Source organism: Chiloscyllium plagiosum, unplaced genomic scaffold, assembly GCF_037043375.1.
Source record: "Chiloscyllium plagiosum isolate Xiang-an unplaced genomic scaffold, Cpla_swu_hap1 HiC_scaffold_8, whole genome shotgun sequence".
NCBI lineage: Eukaryota > Metazoa > Chordata > Chondrichthyes > Orectolobiformes > Hemiscylliidae > Chiloscyllium > Chiloscyllium plagiosum.
The window spans coordinates 77,517,683-77,530,306 of NW_028270146.1; the positions used below are offsets into that span (position 1 = coordinate 77,517,683).

At 38.4% G+C, this 12,624-nt stretch overlaps 1 protein-coding gene across 1 annotated transcript in view; it reads right to left on the bottom strand.

The window, feature by feature from the left end:
* The window catches only part of spred1 (sprouty related EVH1 domain containing 1), an 85,620-nt gene that overhangs the window by 58,557 nt on the left and 14,439 nt on the right, over window positions 1-12,624 (bottom strand). The window contains exon 2 of the mRNA XM_043697998.2: window positions 3,339-3,513. Coding sequence (XP_043553933.1) covers window positions 3,339-3,513 — 175 coding nt within the window. The remainder of the gene's footprint in view (window positions 1-3,338; window positions 3,514-12,624) is intronic.

Here is a 12,624-nt window from a genome sequence, read left to right on the forward strand (position 1 = left end):
AGAACAGGCCGTTTGCCTTTCTAGGCTTAACCAAAACATTAAAAAAAATCCTTCAGTAAGTCAGCTAGCAATATAAAACATTGGAAGGACTTCAAAAATGAGGGCTTCATCCCACTCTAACCCTAGTTATAATTTGATATGTCAATAAAAAACACTAATTGCAGAGAACAGGCTTGCTGCAAACTACTTCAGTATGAAGAAATAATTGCGAACATTTTAAGAAGTTACGTTTTTAAAAAGCTTCTGAAATTAATAGCTGCCTGAGTAGGAGTGGGCTGGCAGCAAGTTACCTATTTGAACACAAACATGTTCATAGAGGAACTGGACGTAAGATTAAAAATATGTCTAATTTTTCATTTGAAAATCAGTTGTAACACTACTGGAAATAAGTGAAATGATTGTGAGTCAAGCAGGAGTGACCAAAGATTTGGGTACAGTGAGAGGTACAGTGAGAAAACAGAAATTGCAAGAGGTATATTGATGCTTATGAATAAAAAACTTTAACTAACATTTCAGAGAGCAACAGACATAGATATGACTAAATTGTGACACATAAAATGCATGCACATGCATTTTCAATTAGTCACTCATAGATCTCCTGTGGAGTTACTCAGTGAGTCAGTTGGCACATCGATGGATAATAGGAATATTATCAATCAAGGCAAGTATGGGGGTGGGAAGTGCAAGAGGAAGCAAGTCATACTTACAGGAAGTTTAGTGCATGCAATACTTAGAATAAATTATTTATGAATAGCTATATATTCACTCAGGGTCATTGTTCTGTATGTGCAATTGGTTTATTCTAACCATATTTACCAAATGTTTTTCAATCCATGGCTTTTGTTTCTGCTGTCTGCTTTCCTTTTGGATTTCTTATATTTTTAGAAACTTAACTAACTGGTTCTGTATATACTTTCTTCCTTTTTTTTAACCTCTGTGTGCTTCTTCAAAGTTTTTAATCTGCATTTATTCTCCTCAGTTTTAATTTTGATGACATCTGGGCCACTGTTACCTGGAAGGTGGAAAAAGATTGGACCGAGAGATGCTGGAGGGGAGTTCAAGGGGAGAAGTCACATATTGAGGTGGCAGAATCTGAAGACCACATGTTTGTTATGTTTGGAAGAATGATAATCAGTGGGAGGCCGTGAGACCTGAGACACATGATGTCAGTTTATAGCATTCATATTTCTGAGCCAGAACTTTACACGTCTCCAGGCCCTCTCTTAGCTGGCATTCCAGCATGGAGCTGCATTGCTGGAACTCTTGTATTTCAGAAGAAACTTCTAATCGAGACCTACCTTTCCAGTCAGATCAGTGTAAAACAAAATCCCACGCCACTATTTTGAACATCAATGGAGTTATCCCCAGTGTTTGGGCCAATACTTATCCTTTAATCAACTTCACAAAAAACGGAATATTTGATCACTATCTCATTGCTGCCAGCATTTATGTTCAAATTGAGTGCCATGCTCCCAACAAGATAACAGTAACTTAAACTTGAAAGTACTTGATGAAAAGTGTTTTGAGATGTACAGGAGTTGTGAAAGGCAGAATATAAATGCAACATTTTCTTCTGAGGTAGGGATAGAATAAAATCTGGAAATTGACAAAAGCTGTAAAATGGGTATATTAGTTGAAAAGTACAAAGTGCTGTGATGCAAAAATCTTAAAAGTTGGAGAATTAAATGGCAATAATATTGCATATACAATCCACTTTTCAGAATTAGAAGTTGCTCAGTTTAAATTGAAATCTTTATACATTATTTTTATAACATGGTATTAAAATTGTCTAATCTATAAAAGGGCAGGCCACCTGGCCCTTCTGCCTCTGCTCCACCATTCAATAAGGTCACAGTTGATCTGATTAAGAAACTCAACTCTATATTTTTGCATATCTTTAATAATCTTTCACTCCTTGGTAATCAAGAATCTATTTCTGCCTTAAAAAAAATCGGAAGATTCTGTATCCACTGTCTTATGAGGAAGGAAATTCCAAATACACTCAACCCTCAAATAATTTTTTTTCTTCATCTCTGTCCTAAATGGATGGCCCCTTATATTTAAACTCCGACTCCTAATTCTAGATTGTCCCATAAGGGGAAAGCATCCTTTTCACATCCACCCAGTCAACTCTCTTTAGAATCTTATACCTTTCAATTAAGTGGTCACTGATTTTTATAAACTCCAGAGGATATAGGCCCAGCCTGTCCTGCATTTCCTCACAAGGCAATCCACTCATTTTGGGTATTAGTTAAGTACACCTTTGTTGAGCTATTTTCAATGCATTAAGATCTTTCTGTAAATAATGCGACCAGTGGTGCTGTACATAGTGGTCTAAATGTGGTCTCACCAATGCTCTGTATAACTGAAGCATAACCTTCCTACTCTTACATTCAATTCCCCTTGGAGAAAACAATAACATTCTATTAACTTTCCTGATTATTTTCTGTACTCCCAGGTCTCTCTGCATATCAGAGCTCTGTGATCTCTCATCATTTAGATGTTCTTTTTTCCATTCTTTCTGCCAAAATGGACAATTTCACACTTCCCTACATTATACTCTATTTACCATACCTTTGCCCACTCACTGAACTTAACCACATCCCTTTGTAGCTTGCTTATGCCCTCTTGCCAATTCCCTTTCCTATTTTCTGTCATCAGCAAATTTGGCTACCATATCTTCAGTCCCTTCACCCATATCATTTTATATAAATTGTAAGGAGTTTTGACCTCAATGTTAACCCCTGTGGTGCACCACTTGTGACATCCTGCCAGCCTGAAAAAAAAATACTTCTACTCTCTGCTTCCTGTTAGCTAACAAACCAATCCATGCCAACACATTAACCTAACATGACAACCTCTTATTTTCTGCAATATATTTGATATGGCATCTTTTCAAATGCCTTTTGCAAATCTAAATACAATACATTCATCGGTTCCTCTATATTCACAGAACAAGTTATTTCTTCAAAGAACTCCAATAAATTAGTTAAATATGATTTCGTTTTGGCAAAACCACATTGGCTCTGCCTGATTATCTTAAACTTATCCAAGTATCCTATGTTAACGTCTTTAATCATAGCTTCCAACAATTTCCCTATTGCAAATGTAAGATGTATTCAGGAAATAAGATATTTCCAAATCATGCAAAACATCCACCCATGAGGAAGAAGCACACCGTCTTTCAAAGTAAAATGTAAAAATCTGAAGTAGGTATGCAAATGTAATTTCTGCAATTCAATTTTATTAGTAACTTATCTAAAGTTAGATATTGTAGTTTCAATATATTGCTATAGATTAAAATATTGATTACAGTGCCTTTTTTTAAAACCTCCTACCGTTTTGTCTCGGAGCCTTTCTCCATGGATTAGAAAATCATCACAGCCACTTTCATCCAGGTGATCTTTAAAAACAGTGACACAGCTGAGGCCACCACCTCCCAGTGGCACCCATCCTCCACTCGAGTCATCACGGGTCATCACCACTGCTCGCACACGTGCAAAATAACTATCACTGTAAAAAGACGACAGCAAATTAGATTTTCCTACTCTTAGCAACATTTTCATCTAGCCTATGTATAAATCAACCTTGAGGGAAATATGACTCACTTCTAAACCTCTAAGAATACACCTTTACACCAGTAACCAGGATGTGCATTTGAGACAGCTGTCCATTGTAGTGATTATAATGAGGCCAGCCAGGTAGACATCATAGAATATGAGTTCCCCGATTGGACCAGGTTAACAGCCCCAATCGGGAGCCCTGGCTGACAATTAAGAATGGAGTGTCAGACATCCTGTTCACTTGGAGAGCTGGGTCTGACAGAGATAGATCAGTGTCAAAGACTCTCCACGTGTAAATAAAGGGTGACTTGGTGATGGGATCCCAGCCTCTGTGGAGTTACTTCACTCTTGATCCTGCACTTCTCTGCTCCATCCAACATGTTATCAAAGCAACATAGCAGAATGGGAAATTAATATGTGAGCAACATGTTTGCAATCTTAAAATATGCATAACAAAACAGCCAGTTTTTCAAAGGAACTCTGCAGTCATATGTTAGTGGATACATACCATACTTGAAACAATAAATATTTACTGTGGTAATGGGATATGCATGCTTTTTTCATCAAGTTTAGCAAGACAGTCAATAGTTTAAAAGCAAGTTTATTCAGCAAAAGGCCTTAATACAAAAGCTTAATATTATGCAGGTCAAGTCAACCCATTTGATTGATACTTTATTCACCACTCGAACCACTAATTCCTTCCATCACGAGCATGCCCAGTGACAGCATAATCTATAAAATGCAGTGCAGTAACTTTTCAAAGTTTCTTCAAATCCTTCATCTCTGCCACACAAAGATATGGGCAGCAAGCACAAGGGAACATCACCAACTGCAAGTTTACCTCCAAGTTATACACCTTCCTGACTTGGATATACGTCACTGCTCCTTTGTCCTTAAATTCTGTAACTCAAACCACACTGTAGAAGTACACACACCACATGCGGTGATTCAAAGCAGCTCACCAACACTTTCTCAAGGGCAAGTAGGAATTGTCAGATTTAACTATAAAGCATGATCACTTTGCTCTCTGCTGTCTCAATGCCTAACTTTTACAGAATATCTCTCAGCATTTGGAATAGAAGGAAGGCAAGGAGAAATTGGAAACCAGAAATAGTTTGTACAAGTTGGGAAAGTGAGTTATCTGAGAAGATACATTAATGAGGACATTGTTTCTTTTACCTGCAGCTCCCCAACTCATCAAGTTAGAACCCCTTGCTTCTCCACTGTTTATAGCTGAGTATAAAATACTTCATGGAAGTCTTGCACAAATGAACATTTCTCACATAAATGAGGCCACCCAAAAAAAGTGCTGAAAAAAAAACCTGAAAAATCAAAAACTTTAGACAGGATGAGTAAGTGGAAACGACTCTCCAAAATTGGCAACTTTTTAAAGTATGCAACTGTTTAGGCAATGCAAACAGGTCTTGAAATTTCACTGGACAGAAATAAATTCACGATATTGCTATCTTCTCGGGATAGGAAACATTAGTGAGGTTAACTCCCAGTGAGAGGTTTGCCATGTTAAAAAGAATAATGCAACTTTAGTTTTGTTTCTTTTTCACAATTTATCTAATTGCTACTTATTAAAATTAATGGTAGCCATGATGTGGAGATGCTGATGTTGGACTGGAGTGAACAAGGTCAGAAGTCACATGACCCCAGACTGACTTCACCTGATGAAGGAATAGTGCTCCGAAAGCTTGTGATTTCAAATAAACCTGTTGGATTGAAACTTGGGGTCATGTGACTTCTGACCATGCCCACCCCTTATCCAAAACAATGTCACAGAACACCCTCCTCCCATCTGTCTATTATATTAGGCATGCATTTCTGTACTGAATATTTGACATTGTGCAATGTCAGGTAATGCTGAAGAGTTGGTTATTCACTTAACTGAAGAGGTGTTTCTTGAATATTTCTGAATTATGAAGCTATAAGTAAATTTATTTCATTATGCATATTTAAACTGGAAATTTTAAACATCTAAGCAATTTGATTTTACTCTATAGTATGCAATTTTCAGGTTATGTATGTATGTATGTACAAACTGATGGCATTGACATTTGCTACTTGCTGATTTAAACCAATACTTTAAATTAGTATCTCAGTTAATCTAAAGAGAATACAGAAAGTAATTGATGGAATTACTGCACTAACTATTAACACTAGATTATTCATTTTAATGAACTTATTACTTCCTGTTCATATAAATGATCTAATAAAATAAACAGTTGCTGTGCTTGTGATAGAAGCCTGAAAATTGAGTGACGTCACAAGCAAATCAATTCATTCAATGCTCCACTCCAAATTCACATTAAAGAGCAGGACACTTGAGGCTATGGCAGTCATACCAAAAGGGCAAGAGGCAATCATCCTTGAAACCTGGGCCAAACACGGGACTTTTATAACCTTGCCACTAGGAACCATGGCCATGAAAAGGTAATATCTCTAATTGAGTCTGATTTCAGCATTTCTAGCAAATCAGATACTGAAGTAAAATAATTGCAGTCATTTTGATGCTGTGATACCCAGGCTTATTGATGAAACTATTACTTTCACTAAACTGTAAAGTCCTAACTGCATTTGTACTAAAGTCTGAACAGCTGAATAAAACATTGGCTATACCGTTCATGGACACAATTTTGTTCATTACTGTAAAACTATTTTGCATCATATTTAACATGTCAGATATTTTGATTTTCAGTATTTTGTTTTCTATAAAACTGCGGTAATGAACCATTTCAATAGCAAACATTAACAGTCTTTATTTTACAACTAGTAGGTGGATTGTAGAAAATACTTTAAATAAAAAAGGTGCAAATTAAGCAAACATTTGCTGAATATCATTTATTAACAATATCTCAGAATTTACATAAAATACATTCCACATTCAGTGTTTGCGTACTTTACTGTTGTATTATAACATGACTGTAACCCAATCAAGCAACACATTTCGATATTTGCTTTGATGCTTACATTTTTGACAGGTCACATGTCAGGTATTTACAGTCCAAATTGTTCAAACTCCGCAGTTTCCACAACAGGTGTAGTCTAGAGATGTAAAAACATTCCACATTGCTTCATCTCAAGGTCAACTTTGTCTCACCTCTCCACTCACTGCTGGCTTATTAATTCGATTACAACTAGCTTTGGTTTGGACATTACTTGCCTCCTGAGTGAGACTGTCCTATCCTTAAACCCTCTTTTTACGCTGTCCTTTGCAATATCATCTGATGACAAGGGGTTAGCTTCCAAATGTATGCTGGCCATATCCTCTGAGGATATCCTCTTTCATCCTGAACTAACTGAAAATGTCTAGATTTCCATAGTTTATTTTGTCAACCACAAAATAGGCCATCATACCAACCAAATTCTAACAATCATCTCCTAGGAATTCCCAGTAATTGTGGCTGTCCCTGCTATCAGCCTTTATGAATACTGAAGTGTCACTTTGTGATTACCACTGACTACTGAAGACCTGCTCACTGCAGCTGAAAAAGATCCTACCTAACCATTCTAATTCATCTACAGCCTCTCATCTAACCAAGCATCCCAATGCAAAAGAGTCCCACAACCTAGACCGTAGGGCTCAATGCCAAATCAAATTGAGAGATTATGATATGATAAACCAATCATCTGGTGGTGTCTTGGGACAAAGAAAGAACTAAAAAGATATTCACAAAAGCCTTTCACCTACTTTTGAAGATGAAAAAGTTGACATTGATAGTTATTCTCATCTCCAAATAGGTTAGATATTTCACATGTAACCATTATGGAATTGTACAATTTAGAAACTAACCAGAATCGCTGAACCCAAGAACCGAATTATAAAGCATTCATCTTAGAACCTAAAGACAGCAATGTATTTGGGGAACATTAAAGTACTATTTGCCAGTAATCAGTAAAACCACAATTGCACTAGGTTTCAAGTTAACTGTAATTTTTTTTGCCCAATCAATAAAACTGAAAGGTTATTTTTTCCCATACCTATTGCTTAGAATCCATTAGTAGATAATGCTATGCTTTTAATCAAAACAAAGCAGTTCAGTAAACTGAAACTTGTAGCAGCATTCCAATGAGAAAACTGCAAATGAGCACTTGAGGTTTGCCATTGCATCCTCAATATACATTTTAATAGACAAAAGGTTTGTACATTCTTCAAAACGGTGCAAGTGCATACAGCATATCTATTAGACAATAGCAGACATTTGAGACTTGGTCTCCATTATTTGATATTCCAACCTTTAAGAACATGGTTGTCTAATTTAACGTTGCATGCAATTTATATACAAAGTATATTATAACGTAATTGTTGGCCTTTTCACTTGATTTTCATTTACTCATGGGTGTTTGGATTGTGAACTCGCTTGCCTTTTTAGTTGGTTTTGATCACCAAGGCATGTTAAGATGGTTCCATGCACAAAAAATGTGTCTTTTTGGAGCCATAGTCACTGCCAATAGGCCTTGCATTGGTTATGGGCATAATTATTCCAAGAGTTCCTCTATAAATCTAATTTTATTCGTTATTTGTCATTAAAGTTCTGACCATGAGCAGCACAAGAATCAGACTCATTGTAGAGTGTCAATTTGGACTGCTGCCAATACAAATTAATGCAATGTGCAATGTTTCTCTCAATTTAACCTGTTTCGACCCTCAGGATTTCAAAAGCCTTGGTCAACTCTCCTCTCAAGCATCTCTTCTTAAAAGAGAACAGCCTCAGCTTCTTCAATCCCTCTAATTAACTAACACATCTCTCTCATTGCTGAAAACATTCTCAGAAATCTGTTTTGCACCTATTCTGAAGTCTTTCCTAAAATGTGGTGATCAGAACTGGGCACAATGTCATTCATTACAGACGTGCTAACAGCATTTTCTTTTGAATGTTACTTTTAACTTAGTTTCTACCGTCCTTTTAGGCAATTCAGGTTCAGGTCAAAATAACTTGGTATGTGTTATGATGTTTCATAATGTTATCGCTGGTCCTTTTGTCAATCACCTTAAATATGCCTCCTCTGGCTACTGACGTCAGTGTTACCGAGAAGATGCTCCTTATTTACTTCATCATGATTTTGAACACCTCAATCAAATCACCTTTAACCAGAATTACTCCAGCATTTCCAGTACCTCCCCATAACAGAAGTCAATCACCTCTAATAAGATTGATGTAAATCTTTTCTGCATTCTCTCTGCTACTTTGACCTTGCTAAAGTGTGGTGCCCAGAATTGAAGACCATACCAGGCTCAATTTGTGTTTTATCGAGCTGTTCGTACTCTATTTCTCTACCAATAAATTCAAAGATTCAGACTGTCTTCAGTTCCTTCATCAGTGACCTATCCTCCAAAGTAAGATGAGAAGTGGGGATGTTATTCATGACTCCTCCGATAGTGAATCAGTCATATGAAGTCAAAACTGGATAATATCAATACATATTTGGGATGACAAGTAACACTCAAACCACACAATTGCCAGGCAATGACCATCTCCACAAAGAGAGAATCCAACTCTGTCACCTCGACATTTAATGGTTATACCATCTTCCTGTAAGATAGCAGTGGATTAGGGCTTCAGAGCCTGGGGATCGTCTGCTCCATCCACTTTTCTTTTCATTTCTTGTCTTGTTTTTCCTCTCTTTTATCTTTTTTTCTCTTTTATTTTACGTACCTCGGGTTGAGAAGACCCGGAATTCATGGTGATGGCACTGTGGAGACAAGTGGGCCCAGAGTGGATTCACGGCAGCAGTGTCAGGAAGTTTAGGTGCATTGACGAGGCAGTTCTAGCACCAACTCATGGCTGCTGTAGCAGAGACAAGTTTGGGTTGCCGGCGGCTTCTGCTTCCAGCGCAGATTCATGGAGGCGTCGGCAGAGATAAGTTTGGGCCCAGTATGAGACCCTGCGGAATCAGCAGCATCGGCAAGGTGGGCCTGAAGTGGACTCATGGCGGCTGCAGAGTTGAGTTTGGGCTGGTGTGGTACCCGGCAGTGCCGGCATCTACACTGGCGAGTACCAGTGAGGACCTATAGTGGCAACGACATCAGTGGAGGCAAGATGGCGCCGAACAGCGGCGACTTCCATTCTAGTGGTGGCAACACAGCAAAGGGACTCATGCCTGGCCACCAGGCCCATTGCCTCTTGTGGAGCACTTAACAAGAAGGACTGTAAAGTTGAACATGTCTTTCTTTATTTCTTCAGTCTTCTGCTTCTTTATTCTATATTTTGGTTTATCTTTGTTTGTTTTAAGATGGCGCCAGAGACTGGTGACACTATACAACACTTTTCACAGTATTTTGTAACAAAATACACATCACAATAAATAAATCAAAGCAAATCAAATCATTGAATCCCTCAGTATCAACATCCTGGGCATTACAACTGACGAGAAACTGCGCTGGACTAGCCACATAAAGTACTATGGCACGAACAGCAAGTCAGAGGCTAAGAATTTTAGTGGATAACTCACTTTCGGCTTCCCTAACGCCTTTCTACAATGTACAAGGCACAAGTCAGAATTTCCCCCACTTGCCTGGTTGGGTATACCTCCAACTCCAATAAGAATCTTTACACCTTTCAGAACAAAGCAGCCACTTGATTGGCACCACATCTAATATATTAAACATTCACTCCTTCCACAGCCCATGTACAGTAGCAGCAGTGTGTACCATCGGGGGTGGCACGGTGGCCCAGTGATTAGCACTGTTGCCTCACAGCGCCAGAGACCCGGGATCAATTCCCGCCTCAGGCGACTGACTGTGGAGTTTGCACATTCTCACTGTGTCTGCGTGGGTTTCCTCCTGGTGCTCCGGTTTCCTCCCACAGTCCAAAAATGTGCAGGTTAGGTGAATTGGCCATGCTAAATTGTCCACAGTGTTAGGTGTAGGGGAATGGGTCTGGGTGGGTTGTGCTTCGGCGGGTCAGTGTGGACTTGTTGGGGCCGAAGGGCCTGTTTCCACACTGTAAGTAATCTAATCTACAAGCTGCAGTGAACCAACTCAACAAGCCTCCTTTGATAACATCCCCCAAACCTGTGACTGCGACCATCCAAAAGGACAAGGGCAGCAGAAACATAGGAACACTAGCATTTGTAAATTTCTATCCCATCCACTCACCATCTTGACTTGGAGATAAATTATCGTTCATTCATTGTCACTGTCAAAATTTGAGAACTCTCTCTCTAACAGCATTGTTGGTGCACCTACACCAATGGACTGGAATGATTCAAGAAAGTAGCTTAGAACCACCTTCTTAAGGGCAATTAGGGCTGGGCAACAAAGGCTGGCCCAATCAGCGATACCCACATCCCACTTTAGTAAATTTTAAAAATACCTTCATCATCAGCTTTCTCAATTCACACTGACACCTTCATTAAGTCTACAATCTACCCCTGGTTGTTATCAGAAACTCAAAACATTTTTGATTTAGTAACTATGGGATTCCAGATACTTTGCACATTTATTTTACCACAAGTATTTTGGTCAGTTATTGTGGATAGTTAATATTGTACAGAATCAATGAGATGCCCACAAGAGTATGGTAGTGGGTAGGGAAAGAACAGAAGGGACATGTTAGGATCACACTGAATTTAAATTGTAGCTGATATTTTTATGTTCAGTTTCTTTGCATATAGGAAGCTAATACATCAAATGACACTGGACTGGTTACTTCACAAACTTAATCAATTGCAGTTTACTCTTCATTGTTGGGAGTTGAGCAAATCAATCCCATCACATATCTGTGCAGACACCATCTACACTAGATCTAAACTCACGTGATTCTATTTGTAAGGACAGCAATATCATAACAGATCCATTTTGAAGGTAGTAGATTTATTCTTTACTATCTCAGATGGAACAAGCAATGGAGAAGTTATTGGTGAATTAGTAGAAGTTACTTTCTGCTCAGCCTGCAAACCTTTTCCTTTAGCATCCAACCTCTGGCCAGAAATCATCAGGGATTGAGATCAGACAGCTCATCTCGATTTGCCATTGATTTAGGTTCTGAACAATCTTTAGATTCATTGCAAGGTGGGAAGTATGCTTTTAAGAATAAGGTTTTTGAGATTATTGTAGGCAGCACTAGCAAGGCAGCTGTTATTGCTCATCACCAGTTGCCCTAAAGGTGGAATGAATTAATCACACAATGAGTGATGGAATCACACACAAACAGACCAATTCCCTTTAGTAATCCAGTTAAAAGTTTACAACTTGGTTAATTTCATGATTGTTTTCTGCTACTGATCCAAAAATTACCAGATTTATTGGATTCAGGTTTATGATGGATTTCAATTCAGAACAGCTCACTCTGGAAGCACGATAAGATGAAACATGAATGCCTCTTTAAGTAGATTCAGCGTATTTTATTTAAATTATACCTTGCATTCATCATTTGAAAATTACTCCTTAGTATGACAAAAGATGATGCATCTTCTGGTATAGAACAGCAAGTAAATTCAATTGAAAGCAACTAATGCTGGCAATCACAGTGGGTCAGACAGCATCCATGGAGAGAGAGCAAGCTAACGTTTCGAGTCTAGATGACTCTTCATTGGAGCTGAAGTGAATGTGGAGGGGATGTCATTTATCCTGTATGGGGGGAGGGGGTGTGGGGTAGTGGGTGTAGGGTGCTGACGGAGAGAGGATGTTATAATTCAGATTAAGTGTTCGGAATGTGAGAATGGCAGAACAATGGTGTGTTTCCTGGCAGACTTGAAAGGACAGTAAGTGGAAGGGGAGGACATGATAACAAGCTAAAAGAAAGGTAAACGGGGCAAATTGCCTGTTCACCTTCTCCCTGCTCACCATCCAAGGCCTAAACAGGCTTCCCAGGTAAAGCAAAATTTGTGAAAAAAAAATCTATGATCACCCCCGACCTCTCAGCTCCCCAAAATCACACCCTTGTTCTTACAATTTTCAAACCTCGAAATGTAGCATACAACGTGAAAACGTCTAGATAGCATTGGTTTATTGATATCATGCAACGTAGCAAATTAGTGATTACCATATCTTTTTTCCTATAAGACGTAAAAAACAGCAATGTTAAAAGAAAACCTACACTCTTTTTGAGGC